The sequence below is a fragment of the Heptranchias perlo genome, chromosome 40, assembly GCF_035084215.1.
Source record: "Heptranchias perlo isolate sHepPer1 chromosome 40, sHepPer1.hap1, whole genome shotgun sequence".
NCBI lineage: Eukaryota > Metazoa > Chordata > Chondrichthyes > Hexanchiformes > Hexanchidae > Heptranchias > Heptranchias perlo.
In genome coordinates this window covers 12,556,035-12,577,276 of record NC_090364.1, presented here as the reverse complement: position 1 = coordinate 12,577,276, position 21,242 = coordinate 12,556,035, and the positions used below count along the sequence as shown (strand labels likewise).

General features: G+C 43.9%; 1 protein-coding gene across 1 annotated transcript in view; it reads left to right on the top strand.

Annotated features, from left to right (window-relative positions):
* Positions 1-20,281, top strand: part of LOC137305699 (neuronal-specific septin-3-like) — a 52,946-nt gene extending 32,665 nt beyond the window's left edge. Inside the window, exons 6-10 of the mRNA XM_067974613.1 lie at positions 1,163-1,280; positions 2,947-3,042; positions 4,984-5,080; positions 8,278-8,329; positions 9,132-20,281. Of these exons, the coding sequence (XP_067830714.1) occupies positions 1,163-1,280; positions 2,947-3,042; positions 4,984-5,080; positions 8,278-8,329; positions 9,132-9,258 (490 nt within the window). The 3' untranslated portion in view covers positions 9,259-20,281. The remainder of the gene's footprint in view (positions 1-1,162; positions 1,281-2,946; positions 3,043-4,983; positions 5,081-8,277; positions 8,330-9,131) is intronic.
* Positions 20,282-21,242: the final 961 nt, after the last annotated feature.

The following is a 21,242-nucleotide window of genomic DNA, read 5'->3' as shown; positions in this document are numbered from 1 at the left end:
GGCACCACTCCACGCCCGTTCAGTTTATAATAGCACAATTCATGACCTCAGGACATCCCAAAGTGCTTTAAAGCCAATTAATTACATTTTGAAGTTGTAATGTAGGAAATGTTGCACACAGCAAGGTCCCAATAATCTGTTTTAGTGATGTTGGTTGAGGGATAAAGATTGGCCAGGACACTGGGGAGAACTCCCCTACTCTTCTTCGAAATAGTGCCATGGGATCTTTTATGTCCACCTGAGACAGGGCCTCAGTTTAACATTACAACCAAAAGACGGCACCTGATTTTGTGCTCAAGTCTCTGGAGTGGGACTTGAACCCACCACCTCCTGAGTCAGAGGCGAGAGTGCTACTGACTGAGCCACGGCTGACACTGCCCTCCACAGAAGGTGCGATTCTGTCCAATGTCCTGTGTTTGACCACGTCCCTCCGCAACTGATCACTCTGATCGTTTCCAACATATGGCGAAACACTCCCTCCCCCTCCTACCCCCACCGGCTGATCAGCGAAATGTACAACTCTGAAGGCCACCAAAACTAACTGCGTAAAACCCGCTGAGACCCGGGGAAAAAAACATAGACACAGAATGATCCCCAGAGGGATTTAAATACAAATATTGTATGATAACGAGGTGGGAGAAGTTTATCGAACAGCCCAAAATAGCCAACCCGCTTAATGTGTTATAAGCGGCGCCTTTGTAATTGACTTCAGTGGAAATGGCGAATGGTTAGCGCCATTTGCTCGATATAGGCGTCTGCCCACGCTAAGCATGGATGGTGTAAGTGGTGGGGACTGTAATGCGCTGACCGTAGTGTCACCGAGCCAAACAGACCAGGGTAACTGATCTCAGCTGGGTTGACAGGAGGGGGGCCGATACAAATTTGTCCCAGCACCCCTTAACTTTGCGGAGGGGAAAATCCAGTGAGGCTCCCATTCCTGTGTGTGGGGGGGTTGGGTGAGGAACGAATTGGGCCCAACTGGGATGGACTCCACAGACTCGCTGTCCAGGCTCACAGGCAGGGACGGTCTTTAGGGTGAGGTCCAAGTGGGCTGCCGGCCTCTGGCCAAGCGGCTCCTTCAAGGCAGCATGGCCTCAACATCGAAACAACTATGGACACCTCTGCACCCACAGGTACCTGACTGATGTGTTTCTCATTGCAGGCTGCGTCCCCTGGATGTCGTGTTTATGAAGCGCCTGGGAAAAATAATGAACATTATTCCTGTCATTGCAAAAGCCGACACAATGACCCTGGAGGAGAGGCATGAATTTAAATTGAGGGTGAGTCAGGCCGAACCCCTAGCTCCCTGTGTGTGACGGCGTCTGTAAACGAATACCCGCTGATGAAGCAGAGTCCTTAAGTTCTTTTAAAGGGATTTAGATGTTTTGCTTAAAAAGGTGGATGGACTGAGGGGGCAGAAACGTCCCAACCCTGGAGCCCGAGCAATCATGGGGAACACACATAGGATCAACACTATCTTGATGGAGGGAGTTTGCCGAGTGGTGAAAATGTTCTTCCCCATCATAAAAAAACATTCAACTCCTCTGTCACTGTGTTATCACAAGGTCTCAGGGAGAGTCATCCATTTAACTGTTATATTTCCTGAATTCTTGGGTTCAGCATCACCTGATTCTTCTGTAAGCGGGCTTCACATCCCTATGATCTGGAGTGCATCTTTAGTTCCCAGTGCCTAATTAAACGATAGCATGACTCAAATGTTGTAATAATAGACCCCTTGTTATATGTATGAGCTACAATTATCTTGCACATGCCACCATATGTGTTCCCCTGTCTCTTCAGAAATGGACCGAAAAGTATTCTAGTGAGGTGAGACCTATTGTAAACCAACATATTGATCTATTTTACATAGAATATATGAATGAACAGAACACGTTTTCCTTATATCAATTTTCTGCTGGTCCCCATGCCATACAACATAACAAAATACAAAATTTAGCCTGTATTATGGGCTAAATTCACTCACAAGTTACCATTCCCCGAACTAACTAGCACTACCCTTTTCTCTTCCATACCATACCTCAGCCGGGAGTTTATCAGCCTCTCTGGCTGGGAGACAGTGAGATTTCCCTGTGTCTCTGGCTGTCTCAGACCGCCTACGCTGACTTTTCCAGAGAGAGATCTCTCTCTCTGTTTCTGTATGTTGAGGATTAGTCTGCCAAGCTGCCAATAAAAGTTACACCTTGAATAAAAAGCCCCCACACTATTTGTTCAGCTAAGCCTCCTGCTGGGCATATTGAATGAAAACCCATTCTAGCCCCAAGGTGCGAGCTACCATGGGATGTGCTAAATGACATCCATTTTATCAATGCTATAATAGCTAGCCCATTTGTTCCTCCACTTAAACATCCAAAACAACATTCTAAATGGCTTGCATATCTCTGGGAGCTAACCCTTTGTAAACTGAACCAGACCTGGTATCAGTAACACAATATAAGTTATACATAAATCCCTTCCTGGCCAAGAAGTTAATAATCTCAGAATGTTACTGACTCTTATTTTTAGTGCACTGTGTTAAACTCCTGTCTGTTCTATTTCAATCAAGTTTCCAATAAATGTGCTAAGGATTGTGTTAAAATATTGCAGCCAGGAATTTTAAGCAAACCTGTTAATAAAAGTGTTAAAAATAACACCTAGAGAGAATCAAACGCATTTACAAAAAGTTGTAATAAAATTCAGCAATTCGGGTGTGGAAGTTAATCCAATAAAGAGTGAAAATGCTGACATTAATTCACAACATCTCAATCAACAGAATGCTGTAGGGAGGGGAGATGGTGCTTAACCTGACCCACTGTTTCACTGGGTCTTGCCTAACTGGAGTCTGCAGCCTCATTCCTTGCTAAGCATCAGTACATGAACTTTCACTGGGATTCTGGGGCACTGCCTGTGATTTGTTTTTAATTCTTGTCGTGCTTTTTTACATGTCAGGTGCGGAAGGAGCTGGAGGCAGATGGTATCGAGTTCTACCCACAGAGAGAATTTGATGAGGATATGGAGGATAAGATGGAGAATGACAAGATCAGGGTGAGTGAGAATCCATTCACGTTACACATTACACCATATAATAATAATTTTGCATTTGTATAGCCTCAGGACATCCCAAAGTGCTTAACAACCAATGAAGTACTTCTTGAAGCACAGTCACTGTTGTAATGTAGGAAACACAGCAGCCAATTTGTGCACAGCAAGATCCCACAAATAGCAATATGATAATGACCAGATAATCTGTTCTTTTTTAATGATGTTGGTTGAGAGATAAATATTGGTGAGGACACTCTCCTGCTCTTCTTTGAAGGAGTGCCTTGGGATCTTTTATGGTCACCTGAGAGGGCCTTAAGTTAATATCTCATTGGAAAGACAGCACTTCTAACAATGCAGCACTCCAGTGGCCGCTTAGATCCCTGGAGTAGGACTTGAACCCACAATCTTCTGACTCAGAGGCGAGAGTGCTACTCACTGAGCCATTCATCAGATGAATACTTGACACATCCATCAGATGAATACTTGAAGGTCTAAACCTGAGGTGTGCGTGGGTATGCACAGATGTGGAGGTGTATGGATTTTTACAGGTATACACAGGTGTGTGCAGGTGTACAGGTGTGTGCATGTATGTATAGGTATGCACAGCATATGCAGATGCACAGGTGTGTGATCGTAACATTGATAGCAGAGTATTCAATGACCTTTGTGTCTCTCACAGTACATGTCATGACCCAGGGAATCTCATGCACTGCAGTATAGTGGCTGCACCTGTAGCATGACTTGATAAACCTTATAATTTTATAATGTAATGTAGTTTGGCCTGATAGACCTTGTACCACACAACATACTGCAACATGGTTTAACATGATGAATCGTGTGTTATAAAAACAGAAAACACACAGCAGGTTACTGATTTGGAATAGAGACCCTTTGTCAGAGCCCCACAATCCCCCATCGCACTGCACCCACAGACCATGCCTTTCGGTAGATATTCTGATGAAAGCGCCTTGATTGATGTTTAAAACCAGGCTGGACTCCGTTACCCAGGGATATCGGCCCAGAAATTACTCACCGTCCCTGAATGGCGTCCTCTCTCTCTGCCGGCGAATCAATTTTGCAAGTTCGCGGATGCACACATGCGCAATAAAACCCCGAAATTGCGAACTTGCTCCCATTGGTTCGCTAGCGGTTTGACAGTTCTGAATTAAAAGGCCACCTACGTTAAAATCATAGAAATCATTAAACGTTTGCAAACTTCCCCATCTGCCCAGCTGGAACGAAGATACTTACGCCAACAAAAGGTATGCTGGAAAATACCAGCCCTACACTACTTTTTAAAAGCGCGGTGACTATTAATAACTGCGAAACAAAAAAAAAAAATTTTTTTAAATGTGGAATATCAAATTACTCTTATTTTAATATTTTTTGATCATTAAAAATAAATTTAAAAAATTAAAAATTTTTTAAAAATTACTTTTAACTTCTGTAAGCTTCATTAAATTAAATCATTTGATTGGCTTTTTATAATAAGATAGGTTAAATTTTTATTTGAACTAACATACAGAAGTTTACTTTAAATGTATAAGTTTTACTTGCCTGCTTGTGGGCGGGGCTTCTCTTCCTGACAGATTCTGTGGGCGGGGCTTCCAATCCCACAGTCTCTATCGACACGAAAGAACCTGTGCTGAAATCGCAGCGCTGAACTGAAAAAAATTGATAAGGGAGCAAGTGGACATCGGAGACCACGAGGTAAGTATTTTCGTAGTCTTTGTCCGCAGGATGTGCTGACAGCCTTGCCACGCGGGTCAGAGCAAGTTCTGGCCCATGTCTCTCTCTTTTACCAATACTATGATGGTCAGTGCACTCTCCTTTTAAACAATGTCCTTGAATTCTCACTGTGTTGAAACCCAGCTGAACAAAGCATTCGCTGATCAACCTTAAATGATTTATCCTCACCTGGTGTTGTGTTTTTCTATCCCACAGGAAACCGTGCCATTTGCCATTGTTGGCAGTGACACGGAATATCAAATAAATGGGAAAAGAGTGTTGGGAAGGAAAACCCCATGGGGAATCATTGAGGGTGAGTGCTGGGGCTTGTTACTTAGAGTCACTATTATATATTACAATACTGATACAGGTGCTGGCTTGATTCACTTGATAGGTGACTCTACTCCCAATACTATCTGCCAACCTCTCTCCCCATTGAAGGCTGCCTTGTCTTTCTCTGTTTTATCAATACTACTATGGTCATTGCTCCTCTGAATTTCCCTCTCTCATTCACTCTAATACACCATCCTACACACTCTTCCTCCCTGAATCCTTACCGTGTTGAAATCAGAACCCATTCCATGGACTCCTACTCTAATCCATTCTTTCTCTGGACCTCACAACTGCGAAACTCCTCACTTCCCTCAGTCTTCCCTTTCTCCTACAATCTACAAGTGTTTAAAACCCAAACTTGACATCATCTAATCACTATTTCTTGATTTACCACATTCTCCTTCTCACCCTTTTCAGCCTCAGTGGTGTCCTTGTCTCATCACTGGGTTGCCCAACAGTAAAAGAACAGCCTTTTGGTGTTATATACCAGGCTTGTGTCACTGGGTACTGAATGGTCTAATTTTATAAAACGAGTCTCTACATTTTAGAACAATTCACTCTTCCTAAGGGAGTTGAAGTACAATTAGTTCCCACCCAGGAATATTGGGGGTTTCCTTTCCCTGCTGAAGGAGGCATCCGATCCTTGGACTCAGGTTCGCAGATGAAGATTACCCTCTGGTACCACATCCAAATGACCTTTCCTCCTGTCTGAAGCCGAAACAATGAGTGTTAATGGGCCTTTTGACTCTGGAGAGCCATCACAGCCAAGAGCCATCTGGCCTTGCCTAATGTCCACTCGCCTAATGTCCTTGTCTGATGTCCATGCGCCTAATGTCCTTGGCTGATGTCCATAAGCCTAAGGTCCTTGCCTGATGTCCATAAGCCTAAGGTCCTTGCCTAATGTCCACGTGCCTAATGTCCTTCTCTGATGTCCATAAGCCTAAGGTCCTTGTCTGATGTCCACGTGCCTAATGTCCTTGCCTGATGTCCACGTGCACATTCTAGGATGGCGATGAGGGGCAGCAGCCATGACCGATTGCCCCAGCTGAGATCAGCACAGGCCATGATGGGACCTGGGTAATACACTCTTATGGGCTGACATTACTCAGGGTGTGTCTGTTTCTAACCTGGTAGCAGCTCCCAATTCATAAACTAACTGCTAATGCACTCCACCTTATTCACATATGATGATAAAGGGACATAAGCTCAGGATTAGTGCTAAGAGTAGGAAATAAAATGTAATGGAAGCAATGGGTTACCGGGGTATGGAGGGCTTGGCCTCAGGTGCCCATTGAAACCAAATCAGTCACAGCAATTAAGAGGGGATTAGACAAACACTTGAAGAAGAAAGATATTAAAGGATCTGGAGAAAGAGAAGGGAAGTGGAACTAGAATCATTAGCTTTCAGCGGGAGAACTAACTCATCCACAATGATTAAATGTCTCTGATTCTCTGATTAACAGTTGTGACACTATTGCTGCAAGTTGGGCAGGAAGTAATCTGCAGTGATTTCTGGTCAATTCGCTGGCATTTACTGTAGGGTGTAATTGAGTTGAGATGGATTCTGGTCTGGCTGGTTTTTTGCGTTGATAAGTAGTTTTCAGAGTGACACAGTGCAGTGACCTTATTCACGATTCAGTTGTCAAGAATCTAATGTTTGGTTTGATTAACCGGTTCCCCAAACCACTCTACAGATCAGTCACTGAACCTGCCTGGAAACAAAATAGGGCTCACATCGATGGCAAATTAGGCAATACTGTCTACAATTAACTGAACATAAAAAAAGGTTTAGAAACGGCCATTAGGCCCAACAGCCCCGTCCCTTTTCAATCAATCTCCTTTCTCCAGAAACACATCTATTGTCTCTTGAAAATAAAAACAGACAGCGCTGGAATACTCGGCAGGTCGGGCAGCATCGGTGAAAAGACAGGAATCAGTCGATATTTCAAGCCTTAAACCCTTCATCAGGGCTAAAGAAAGAAAGAACTTGCATTTATGCTTTTCAGAACGTCCCAAAGTGCTTTACAGCCAATGAAGTACTTTTGAAGTGTAGTCACTGTTGTAATGTAGGAAACGTGGCAGCCAATTTGCGCACAGCAAGGTCCCACAAACAGCAATGAAATAAATGTCCAGCTATGTTATAGTGATGTTGGTTGAGTAGTCACTCTGCAAATATAGAAAATGCAACACTGCAGGAAAGACAGCACCTCCAACAGTGCAGCATTCCCACAGTGCAGTACTGGAGTGTCATCCTGGATTATGTGCTCAAGTCTCTGGAATGGGGCTTGAATCCAATGACCTTCATGACTCAGAGGCGAGAGTGCTGCCCCACTGAGCCACGGCTGACACCTGACTCGGGGATATTACACAAGGGCAACATTTAAAAAGGACACAACAAGGGAAAGGGGGCCAGGAAAAAGACACAACAAACACAGACAGCCACGAAGAAAATTAAAGTCACCAGTGAAGCGAGGTGATTAAGTGACAGACGCGATATTAGCAGCAGACAGAAGGAGGCACAATGAGAGAAAGCAAAGAAATATAGGAGACACAGTGAGAATGTGAATAGCTAAACGGGGATAGGCAGAAAGGGAAGCAGGAAATTGTCTCTTGAACCTGGCAACTTGTTCCAGAATTCAATTGACTTTTGTGTAAAAGAAATTACACTTCATTTCTCTTCCTAACTTGCTGTTTTAAACTCGTGTCTCCTGGTACTTGAAGCCTCTGCCACAGTGGACAATTTGCCCAGATCGGTTTTATCAATTGCCTTCACACAATTGAAAACTTCAATTAAGTCACCTTAAAGTCTCCCCTTCCAAAGAAAGCAAACCCAATTTCCTTAACGTTTGATAAATTTTGTTAATGGTAGATGCCAATTGTCAGGTTTCCTGCTTCCTCTAAACGTGAAGAGATGGCGGGGGAGAGGGGGTTAGAAAATTCCACAGTTACTTAATATTCTGAGACATGACCTCTGACCTATTGACACAACACTGGTCACCAGATCGTCAGTTATGAACAGGGTGCACTCTCAACTCTTCATAGTTATTAACTAGACTTGGTGTAGCCAACAACAAAACTGACTTTATGTCAGTGGGATTGGTGGAGTTGTTTCTGCGGGATCTTGTCTCCGGAGGTGTCGGCACATTCTGACCTGACGTTTTTTCTGTTTCCTTCCAGTTGAGAATGTCACCCACTGCGAGTTTCCACTTCTCCGGGACCTCATTGTTAGGTAACGGTGGATCTTACACCTCTAACGTTTACTTTACTTTGTCTCTTTTATTGTATTTCATAATTTTTTCTATTCCTCTCTCTTTGTCTCCCTTCATGTCTTTCTGTTCCTGCTCTTTGCCCTTTGCTCCCTTTTCCTTTCTCTACCTGGATGTTTCTTTATTTATGTAATCCCATCCCCTCTCTTTTCATCTATTTCTCCTTCACGTTTTTTCTAATTTCTTTTGCATCATGTTCTCTGTGTCTTTCTTTCTCTATTTTGAACTCTCTTCTTTCTTCCCTCATTCTGTACCACACTTTTCTCTTTTGTACAACTTTCCACTTATTCATTTCCCTTTTTCTTGTATCTCTCTTCCCTTCTTCTTTATTGCCCTCCTTCCCTTTTATCTTCCCCCTTTTCTGCTTGTCTTCCCCCTTTATCCTCCTCTACTTTCTTTTTTCATTTTTTTCTGACTCTCCTCTTTACTTCTCTCTTTCTGTCTGCTCTCTCCATTCCTCTTCCCTCTCTGTCTCTATTTCCCTGTTGTTTTATTTTCTCTCTTTCTGTCGCTTTGTCTCTCTTGCTTTCTCTTTCAACTGCCTTTCCCTCTCCTGCTGTCTTTTTCTGTTTACTTTCTTCTCTGTATGCTCTTGTTTTTGTCCTCCTCTCTTTCTGTCTGCTCTCTTCTTTTCTCTTGCCACCCTGGGTGTCTCTGCTTCCATCTTATTTTCTTTTCTCTCTATCGGTCTGTCCCTTTCTTCTCCGGTCTCTCTTTCACCCGCTCCCTCTCTCCTGCTCTCTCTGTCTTGGTCTCGCTCTGCAGGACTCACCTCCAGGACCTGAAGGAGGTGACACACAACATTTTCTATGAGACGTATCGGGCAAAGCGGCTGAATGAAAATGGGAACCTTGCCAACGACACAGAGGAAGTGCATGAAAGTAACCTCTGAACCCGCCAGCAAAAAAGTAAATCGCCTGTCCCTGGAACCTTGTGTAAAATCTAACTTTTGTAAACGTGAATCAAAAAGGTACAAAGCAAATATAAATCTACCACTTGAAAAGAGTGGAGCCCTTTAAAGATCAGCGGGTCACACATTTCGGGCGTCTTATCCTATGAATCGATATAATACATATTGAATAGTTTATTTAATGCTAATCTTCCAGCACCTGAATGTGTTTCTGTAAAGCTTTGGGTCCTACGTTACTGTTAACTTTGTTCCCCCTTTTCCTATGTTTCCCCACCTTTATCATGCCCTGTGTGTGTCTGCCAGGGGAAATTGGAATGTGTTTTCTCTTCCCTCAGTTTTGTCCCCTCCTCTTCTTCGGTCCAGGGGGGCTCATAGTTGAACCATGGTTCATGGTGGCAGCTCATACTGGGGTGCTGATCAATAGGATCTGGATGCTCCCCTTTATTTTGCCCCACGTGTGAATCTAGACAATGAATGTCAGCAGATTATTCAACTGTGACAGCCATCACAATTGAGCCTGATCCTCTCCTCACCTGGTAGTCACTCAAATATTTTCCAACAGGTTAATTGTGAGTAGGAAGGGGAGTCCTGACTAGTTTTTTTGTCTTACTTCCCAGCCCTGGGATGCGGAAATCAATAATATTGCCTTTAACTGGTGCCCAAGCCGTGATCAGTTGAGTCAGGACATTGAGCGAAGAACATTCCTGGTGTGTGATTGGTTCAGTCCCGCACTGAGCTGTGCATCTACTCATTAAACCGTCAGGAGAACCACATGCAAAAACTATTCAATGTGTAGCAATGCAACCGATTGTGAGTTCCCAGCTGGAATTAAGGAGTAGATCTCGCGAAATAGCGCTCCCAAAGCACGGCGGGAAAGCAAGATGGGAATTCAATTGCCGACTTCCTATCGATTAAAATTAATAGATGGAAAGTGAGGCTGAGCAAGCTGATCACCAGCTCCCGATTTGCTCTCCCACTGTGCAAGCCTCTAGGGCCGGGAACACTAATTCGTGACCTCTCCCCTGACATCTCCAGCTTTGCTCCAGTGGTTTATGGCCACATAACCACCTGACTGGAGCCTACGTCACATTAAATAAACAGAATATTCGGCAAACACACAGTGGGCGGGGGAATGTTATGAACCCGCACGCCCCAACAGATATCCTGCCCCCCTACCAGGGCCAGAAATTGGAAATTTGGCCACGCACACCCCACGATTTCTTTAACCATTCCTGACTAGAAAATGGTGGGCCACTTTTCTGATTTGCACTCTGGGGTGGGCAGGGGAGGGGGCTCATATAATGATCTCTAGTAGGTCAGTCAGCAACCGAAGGAAATGACATGCAGCTTAGTGTTTCTGGTGGGACCCTTCACCAAGACGCACGGTCAGGACTAGCCAAAAGGGACGCCAGAAATTAGTGGTCAAATTTCCAACTACTTTCACCCACAGGGTGTAACTAGAGTCGTCAACCCTCCAAGATTGCCCTGCAATCTCCAGCAATTAGAGATTAATCTCCAGGACACTGCTGCGAGAAACACCCGGGAGAAACAACAAAGGGCCGTTAAAAAAAAAATGGTGTTTATTTTTCCATTTTCTTTGACCATTTTCCTTTATTAGTTCCAAAAATATTGGAAATGGGGAGGGGACAAATGGCGGGGTGATTGGAGGCGGGAGGTCATGTGATGAATCCTCCAGGAATATGGCCGACCAGAGTTGGCGACCTTACATGTAACGTCCTGCAAGAGGTGAAAGGGTCCCACCTGTCTTTCCTCAGTTGGATGCTCTCTGACCTGCTGCGCATTTGCGGCATTTTCCTGTTTCCGATTTCCAGCATTCGGAGATTTTCTTGCTCCCTTTAACTCACTGCCGGCTGACCCTCAGCAGCCACCGTCCCCTATTTACGCTCCCAACATGACAGCCGTCTTCACTCAATTTATTTATTTTTTAAATACCGATCACTCGCAGAAGCAAATAACCATTCGATGTTCACTGTGCACTGCAGCATGTTCTGGAATGTTCCTAGCGACGATTGTGGAGTCAATATAGTCAATCACAGCGCTGATGGGTGACGTATGTATTGAGCAGTGTGAAAGAGTGTCACGTTCGTGACTTCCATTAATCTTCTGAGTAAATGTCTATGATGTACCAGACGTGAATTCGCTACCTTAAACTCTGGGCCGAGCAGTTGCCAATTTGCTTGCCTTTTTTTTTCTCCTCTCCTCTTTTCCTGAAGGCGTTAATTCAGGTTGTTACTTATCCATTGGACTGTTTGTCCATTCTTCACCTCGAAGGCTATTTGACTCCCTCTGCAGAAACTCACCTCCCTTCTTTTAAAAATGAAAAAACAGGTAGTTGGCTGAAGATTCTGTTTGCGAGCGAAAGTTTATTATAAAAACATTTTGAATGGTTCTTTTCTTTTGTTGGAAGTTCCCGATTGATAAGGCCGTGCTTTCCCCTGTGCTAGTATTTGTGAGGTGAAACTGATTTGGTTTTTATTAAGTGTTACACTGCACTTTATCTGCAAATCATTCGACAAGTGAGAGGAATTAAGTCATTTCTTAAAAGCTATTGTACCTGTGGGTTGTAAATGTTAAGTTACATAGAATGTACAGCACAGAAACAGGCCATTTGGCCCAACTGGTCTATGCTGGTGTTTATGCTCCACACCAGCCTCCTCCCATCCTACTTTATCTCACCTTATCAGCATATCCTTCTGTTCCTTTCTCTCTCATGTGTTTATCTAGCTTCCCCTTAAATGCATCTATGCTATTCGCCTCAACTACTCCCTGTAGTGGCGAGTTCCACATTCTAACTACACTCCGAGTAAAGAAGTTTCTCCTGAATTCTAAGCCTGTGATGTGCTTGTGAAAGCAAACCTTTTAAAGGACAGGCTTTGTAGGAAATTCGATTCCTTTTATTGATTTTTCTACGCGCTTTTGAATTCTATTTCCTGTCTGCTCTTGACGTCCTCCTTCAGCCAACCGGGCCGGGTGTCTCTGTGCCTTGGACGTACCCATTCTTTCCATGACAGCACATTTTTGGATATCCCAATCCCCATGGCAACGCTACACTGCCTTAGGAGCACTGTGTTACCCCCACCCCCAAATATTCTCCCTTTATTCTTTGCTGGGCTATTTACTCCTCTGCTATCGCATCAAAGTGGTCATTTATTACGTTTCAGCCTAGAATCCTGGTGAATGCCGGTGGGCTATTCAACTGTGGAGCTATCCTCATCCTGTCCTCACCCAACATGCCCACTTTCCAGCAGGGGTCACTGGATGGTAATCAGGAGCAGGAAACCTGGCTGACCTTTCACCCGCTGCTAGCCTAGAGATGCTGAGGCCATTCTGCTGTTCTACCTGAGCTCGGACAAGTCAGAATCGAGCAGGAGTTGAAGCAGGAACTTTCCTGGTCTGTATGTCTCAACATCACACTGGATGGTCCAGTTGCCCAGATTGCTGGGGGCAGCGGCAGAAGTTCTGTTATTTATGATTCTGAGAGAAGAGTCCAGATTTTAACTCGGGGCGACTGGGAACTCCCCCCGTTGAGAGTTGAACGTGAGGCCGTGGCCATTTTAACTCCAGGGCCTCATTAGCATTTGACAGAGCTGTCTCCCACCTGAAAATGGGCAGGGAAAGGGGGTGGTTTGAAAGGAGATGCCAACACTGGAAGGGAAATGCAAGGCTGGGGATGAGAAGGCCTGAAGATTCCTTGTGCGGCCTGGCGGGGGAGCATTCCTGCTCCTCCTAGCCCACAGGGAATCCTCAGAAAAGTTAAATAAAAGTAGTTACCTTGGCCTCTTCTGGCTGATTCCTGCTTCTGGCTGAGAGCCGGTTTAGACCCATGCAGGCCTCTTGATTTTCCGAGTTAAAATTGCATGGCGGGACCGATGACATCATCCAGCCGCGACTTTTGAATGTAAAGTAGGCCCCCACCTAGCTGGGACGGGCGGCCCTCACGGGCCTGTTTTGAGGTGAGTAAAAAGGGCAGCAAGTGGGAACGGGTCGCGAATCCCCCGACTGCCATTTACCAACCTGCCCCTTCCCCCGTTTGCCCCAGGGTTAAAATTCGGACTAAAGAACCTGTTAAGATTAATATTTAGTTAATATGCTAGCAATGTCTAGCAGCACAGCATCGGTGCTACATCAGCATTTAGTATGTCAAGACCCTCACTTTAACTGATTCATTCCCAATACCTCAAAACCATGGAACTCGTTACCTCTCTCAATTGTTCCTCCCGTCTATAATCTGCAGGCTTAAAATTAAGGTTGCCTAATCTTTTTAACCTTGTTCATATCCTGCTCCATAGGCCTTGAGTCTTCACCTTAATTTTTCAAGGAATAAAAAAGAATGGCTGTCCAATATCTACGATGCTTAATTAGAATGATTATACGTTACACATTTGTGGCTCGATCTGGCAATAACAGGGAAGGTGGGAGAGCCTAGGCCGCAGGATTTTTCAATACCGATTGCTTTGGGTTGGAGTAGGAATGTAGTTGTTTCTCCACAGGAACCCAGTTAGCTGCTATTTAGCAAATTGGGTAGCCAATCAAAATTTCTTGACGCACATTTCTGACCAATCCTTTTGCTCTCTTTCCCTTACAAAGCAATAAATAATTGAAATAATGTGTTGCTTTTTGAGAAGGAATATTCAAGTTGGTCTCAACAATCAGCACTTACTAAAAACGGATAGTCAACTTAATAACCTGAGCTAAAAGTTTGCGGCCCAAGGCTACTGGAGTGCTTGGAATTGCGGTTCCCGCCAGTGACCCAGTGCAATTGACCAGAGGAGGTCTGCTTAAAGCAGAATTGCCCCTAAGTTAACAACGTAGAACACTCCGTTATCGTAGAGTGCTCCACCTAGTGGGGAAAAATCTCTAACTTTTTGTCAAGGGCCACAATCCAAGCATTGGCTTGAGTTGTTCAACAGTTCTTGAATGTCACTGTGTCAACGACTCAAAAACCATCAGTGATTCAACCAGAAATTGTTATGTTTTTTAGACTTTTCCGGTATTTATTTAACTTGTTTAAGTCATGATGGTCATGGAAAGGGACTGATGGCTTTAGGGTAGGAAATGGTAATCTTCTTGGGAAGAATCATAGGAGTCACCTCAGTGATTGAAGAAGGTGGTTCCTTCAGGCAGGAGAGACAACTGTGAGTGTCCTTGTGGTTAGACGTGATCGGGGTCTTGAGCAGAGGAGGCAACTTTATGTAAAGAAGCAGCAGCCTCAGGGAGAGAGGTATTACGGTCAATGAGGATGTGAGGTTCAGGGAGAGTTGTATTACGGTCTTTGTGGAGGACAGGCATTCTTAAATGGAGTAGCAGTGACCTCATGCAATGATGTATTGAGGTGTTAGTGGATGTAAAAGGTCCTTGGTTATGGTTTCAGGCAGAGAACTATTGGGTAGCTGTGGGGTGAGGCAGCCTTCACTTTATGGGTAAATGATATCGCTGCAGACTCATACTCCTTGTGCAAAAACCTTCTTCCCCTCCATCATATCACCACATGGATAAGGCAGCTCCCAAAGGGAAGCAGTTGTGGGGACAGGACAGGACAGAAAGAAAGCATTGGAAGATACCAGAGAATCAAATGCTTTTCCTATTTAGATCATTCCTGTCACAGCACAGATTATAATTTTCTTTAGAGTGACGATCTTTCCTCAAGATATTCTCCTTCCCCTCCTCCCCGCCCCTTCCCATCTCTTGGGTCACCCAGTGCCAACATTCCAACCATGAGATAAGGGAGATAAACTCTGTCCAGCTTTCCGCCAATGCCAATGTTAAACTGGCTGCTAAAGAGATACATAAAGGGGCTCAGTGTTATTTTTGCTCTAATTCTCCCTCCCTCCCACTGTGTTACACTATCTCCTCATTCACCAACCTACCTAGAATCTGGTGCATCTGAAACTCATTCTAAATGTTGTTGGGCCTAATCTTCCCTCTAGAGATCGTACAATCATAGAAAGTTACGGCACAGAAGGAGGCCATTCGGCCCATCGTGTCCATGCTGCCGGAAAAGAGCTATCCAGCTTAATCCCACTTTCCAGCACTTGGTCCGTGGCCCTGTAGGTTACGGCACTTCAAGTGCACATCCAAGTACTTTTTAAATGAGTTGAGGGTTTCTGCCTCTACCACCATTTCAGGCAGTGAGTTCCGGACCCCCACCACCCTCTGGGTGAGAAAATTTCTCCTCAGCTCCCATCTAATCTTTCTACCGATTACTTTAAATCTTTGCCCCCTGGTCATTGACCCCTCTGCTAAGGGAGATGTAACATATAACTTCTTGGGGAAGGACTCTCCAGTGGGGAGAGTACTGTACTTTCAATGCCAAGGACTTTGACCTTTATTCTCAGTTTTATAATTTAACAAGGCTGTCCTACTTATTAGGATAAATTGTTATGAACAGTGTTACACTACGCCCAAGGACACCCAACATTTCAAGTCAGGTCGAGGTACTGGTTGATGTTCATGTGATGTTGCCCTGCTCAATCAGTCAGCATCTACATTAACTCAATGGGTTTCACTGTTATTTTGATTTCATACTGTTAATCACCGATGGATGTTATGCATCTTTCATCAAGAATTTCACGATATTAAAATAATCTTTTTAAAATGGATGACTGAGCCAAGCCGCTGAGGCCTGTTCCCTCTATCGTGTTCTGTACGTTTATTCCTCCTTTTTACTTTTTCCGGAACTCCTGCCTCCAATATGCTCATCTACAATCATTTGTTTAAACCCAGTGAACTTGGGCCCTGAAGAACAATTTCTCCTGTTTGCTATTTGTGGCCAAATTGTAAACCAAAATCTAAAGAACACATTTACAAGTTAGCTTCAAATGATGACCAGAGGAAATCTCCCTCCTTATTACTTCCTGATTTATAATTGTGGGTAAAATGATATCACTGCGGACACATACTCCTGGTGTAAAAACCTTCCTTTCCTCCATCACATGGATAAAGATATCATGGAAGTTGCAGTCTGTAATATGCCATCAAAGTAAAAAGTGAATGAAGGCTATTTTTAAATTTATAACAGGGAAAAATCTTGATTCTCAATCCTTGCGTTTAAATCCCTCCATGGCTTCGCCCCTCCCAATCTCCATAACCTCCTCCAGCACTACAACCCCTCTCCTGAACTCTCCATTCCTCAAACTCTGGCCTCTTGTGCACCCCCACTTTTGCCTCACCATTAGTGGCCAAGCCTTCAGCTGTCTACGCCCCGCACACTGGAATTCCCTCTCTAACCTCCTCCACTTCTCCAACTCCCTCCCCTCCTTTAAGACCTCCTTAACACCTACATCTTTGCAAAGCTTTGGTCACCAATATCTCTTTCTTTGGCTCTGTTTCTGTTTTTCCTTATGTCTTGGTGAAGCACCTTGGGATGCTTTGGGATGATTAAAGACACTATATAAATGCAAACTGGTGTTGATAAATCCATAAATAGCCAAGAAGCATAGTCCTGAAATTAGAATTTCTATCGACTGTGAGAGAAAAAATTGAATAATTTTTGGCATCTATACCTCCCTTTAATGAAATTTTCAGTGATGCTGAACTATTTTGATCAGTAGCAATCTTTGAAGTAGTTTTTTTTTAAAAATGGGATTAAATTTGATTTTGTTTTTGAGATATTAATCAGAACATTGGATGGAAGTAGTTGTTTTGAGATGTTTCCCTCACATTCAGGGTTGTTAATCCATTGCACAAGAGGAAGGCAGCAAAGCCAAACCTGTTCAATTCTTCAACCAGGTACAGGTGATATTCAAGATTGTACCTGGATTAAATGATTACCAAAGGATGGGACTGGGAAGACAAGGCTAAAGTGATATGGAAGTGGGTATGAATGATATAGAGGTAGGACTAAGTGATATGGTGGGGTAGAACTAAGAGGTTATGGGGCGGGACGAAGTTGTGTGACGGTGGAACTAAATGATATGGAGGTGGAACTAAATGATATGGAGGTGGAACTAAATGATATGGAGGTGGAACTAAATGATATGGAGGTGGAACTAAATGATATGGAGGTACAACAACAACAACTCTCATTAATGTTGCATTTTTAAAGGAGAAAAACATCACAAGACGCTTTGCAAAAGTGTAATCTGACAAAAAATCAACACCAAGCCAAAGAAGGAGATATTAGGAGGGGTGACTGAAATCTTGGTCAAAAAGATGAGTTTTAAGGAAGGTCTTAAAGAAGGAGAGGGAGGTGGAGAGGCGGAGAGGTTTAGGGAGGAAATTCCAGATTTAACTAACTGATTATGGAGGCGGGACTAAGTGAGTATGGAGGCGGGACTAAGTGAGTATGGAGGCGGGACTAAGTGAGTATGGAGGCGGGACTAAGTGAGTATGGAGGCGGGACTAAGTGAGTATGGAGGCGGGACTAAGTGAGTATGGAGGCAGGACTAAGTGATTATGGAGGCGGGACTAAGTGATTATGGAGGTGGGACTAAGTGAGTATGGAGGTGTGACTAAGTGAGTATGGAGGCGGGACTAAGTGAGTATGGAGGCGGGACTAAGTGAGTATGGAGGCGGGACTAAGTGATTATGGAGGCGGGACTAAGTGAGTATGGAGGCGGGACTAAGTGAGTATGGAGGTGTGACTAAGTGAGTATGGAGGCGGGACTAAGTGATTATGGAGGCAGGACTAAGTGAGTATGGAGGCGGGACTAAGTGTTTATGGAGGCGGGACTAAGTGATTATGGAGGCGGGACTAAGTGTTTATGGAGGCGGGACTAAGTGATTATGGAGGCGGGACTAAGTGAGTATGGAGGCGGGACTACGTGAGTATGGAGGCGGGACTAAGTGATTATGGAGGCGGGACTAAGTGATTATGGAGGCGGGACTAAGTGAGTATGGAGGCGGGACTACGTGAGTATGGAGGCGGGACTAAGTGAGTATGGAGGTGGGACTAACTGATGTGGAGGCGGGACTAAGTGATTATGGAGGCGGTGCTAAGTGAGTATGGAGGTGGGACTAACTGATGTGGAGGCGGGACTAAGTGATTATGGAGGCGGGACTAAGTGAGTACGGAGGTGGGACTAATGATGTGGAGGCGGGACTAAGTGAGCATGGAGGCGGGACTAAGTGATTATGGAGGCGGGACTAAGTGATTATGGAGGCGGGACTACACGATTATGGAGACGGGGCTAAATGGCTATGGAGTGTGACTATGTGGTTTGAGGGCCAGAATGAACTGATTATAGTGAACAGGCCTAAGCAGCTTCTGGGGAATGGGACTGAATGGCAATAGATGGATCAGAACTACATGTCTGACAGGAAACCTCTCTTTCAGGACATTTCTTCCAGTAAGTATTTCTGTCAGTTGGGCTGTCCTTAAGCCACTTTTATATTGGTCTTCTTTTAATTCCGATTCCAGGAGTCCAGTGTCCACGTGCCGAGTCCCAGCATTTATCCACTAAATCTTGTTGCCATGGACCTTGCTTCTACGAGTCTGCCTCTGGCTGATGGAAACCGAATTGAACGGATTAAACGCTGGGGTCCAGTTCACTGATGCCAGTCTCACAGATTCTGAATAATAAGACCAATATAAAAGGCTCTTTAATGCTTAATCGCCCACGGGCATAGCAGCATAATTTCTTCAGGCCTGTTCAAGCTCTCAGGGCCAATTATATGCGATCTCTGTACCCTTACTCCAGTTACCTCTGGCTACACCCTGTGATAACACCATCTAATAAATAGTGAATAAATAGTGGGTCCAGTAAAGTTGAGGGATGTGAAGTTTTAAAACATTTGGACCTGGATTTTCCTCCAGGTAGATGGTAGTGGGTTAGCAATGAATTTTCCTTCACGTATTCCAATTATTTCCCTTTACTGGCAGTAACCAGCAGATAAAATATTCCAAATCACCGTCTGCTGTGTCCTGAAGCTCTTGACCCCTATTATCGGTAAGTCTGACCCTGCGGCTCTCTCGGGGGATGGGGGGGGGGCAGATTGTGAAGAGGAATCTTGTTGCACCTTCTGACTGCTGATTGAACACGTGGCCAGGGTTCTACCCATTGAGGACAGCCATGAAAGGACCATCTCAAAATAAGGAAAATTGCTTGTGAACTAGGTCTCATCTTCATTGGCAAATGGAAAATCAGGAGATGATTTGGGAATTCTGCCATTATTGCCCTTACCATCCCCACTTGGTGCAGCAGGAAAACATTTTACCTCACAGCACTGGTTACTACCGAGTGACAATCGCTCATAAATCGGCAGTAAATCTACTTCAGCCAGGAAAATCCAGCCCATTCTCATCGGACAGAATCTTTTACAGGTCATTTCCAATGTACAGATAGCTGACTTACTATCTGTACCCACAATAATTAGTTTTCTCAACAACAGAAACACAATTAACGACAGAATGGCCTATGCTTGTTTTATACTTAAGTTCTCTGAAGGATTGGATAGAGAATTCTATATAATGGGATTAAATGAGAAGCAATTTTCTGCACTGGATCCCTGTGCACTATCAGAACTATGTACAGATCAGAAATGCATCTAAAAACTGCATTGGACCAAGGGTAAGAGAGAAAGGGTTATGATGGGCTGAGAACAGCTCTAAGGCCACAAGTAACACTGAATTTGCATCAGATGGAGGTTGTGTTCACTATTAACTCAATGGTGCACATCTTAATCTCCAACATTGCCCGATGCTTAAGCCCACAACAGAAAACCCACTTTCTTTTACATTGTTCTCTTAACTTAATAATGTTGACTATCATTCATGTAAACTCTAGGTGACAAATCACAAGGCTTGTGTTCTGAAGATTCTGAAATTAGTGTATGAGGTGAGAAATGTTGTACAGTTGTTGTATGTCCCTGTTAATTCTCATTTGTAAAACAGAATGATGCATTTATAATGGATGTGCTTTTAATGTGGACACACGTAACACTTGTACTGTCAGTGGTAGAGTGGATTGTCCGGACATCGTTTAAGATCTAACGACTTTCTACAATGAAATAACAGAAATAAACTGACATGGAATCACTTACCTTATAGGATGTGGCTTACTTTGTGTAGCAAGGTAGATGTTCACCACACAAGTGGGGTCATTTTAACTTTGGGCGATTGTGTAAAACGGGCGATATCAGATCAGCCACTTGTTATACACCTCTCCCAATTTTAGTCTCCATTGACTTCATTGAGAAGTCTAATGGGTTGGGTTTCACAGGGTTGTATGAAGATGCCTGTGTTATTGGTGTATGTGCACGATTACCTCTTCAAACACACATTTGGTCACCACCCGTAACTTCTCTACCTACTTCCTGCTAGGTGTCTACCATTCCGACATGAATTGACTTGGGCTGTTTTGTAACATAGAAGGTGCTTTATAAATGAAAATGTGTAGTTGTTGACAAGCAGAGCTTTCCTCCTGAGTCAAATAGAGGAACATTTCTATATTATGTTTTTATATGACTTTAGGTAAACATGAATTAAAAATTGGCTTCAGCTAGCTGTAGCTGGACATCCCTTTGTCTCTGTGTCAGGGTGTGGTCAATATGGCTTGCCTGATACATCTACACTTTCAATGGGAAGTGGCTGGTCTTATTTATTTTTGTCACTACTTGGTCTCATAAAATAATCAGGTCACAATTTGCTTGGTAACTGGGCGATTTTTCTTTGGAATGCTGATATATATGGGTCCAGACAAAATTTGTTATCTTCAATTGTTTGACCCATCACAAACAATGCCTTAGGGGAAGCTAATGTCGCGAGCTGTGAAATGAAATATTTCTTTTAGCACAAAGACGCTGTCCCGTTTCTCAACTTTAGTTCAGTTTCAGTTAAGTTGGGCTTGTGACAACAAGGAATATCGTTTGATCTGCACACAAGCATTGCATCAGGAAGTCTACAAAAGATCGCTTCCTCCAGATGTCTTGCAGATGATCATATTGTGTAAGAGATACACTTTGTAGAAGATTTGTTTAGCCCCATGTGGTCTGATTCTATCTTTAGC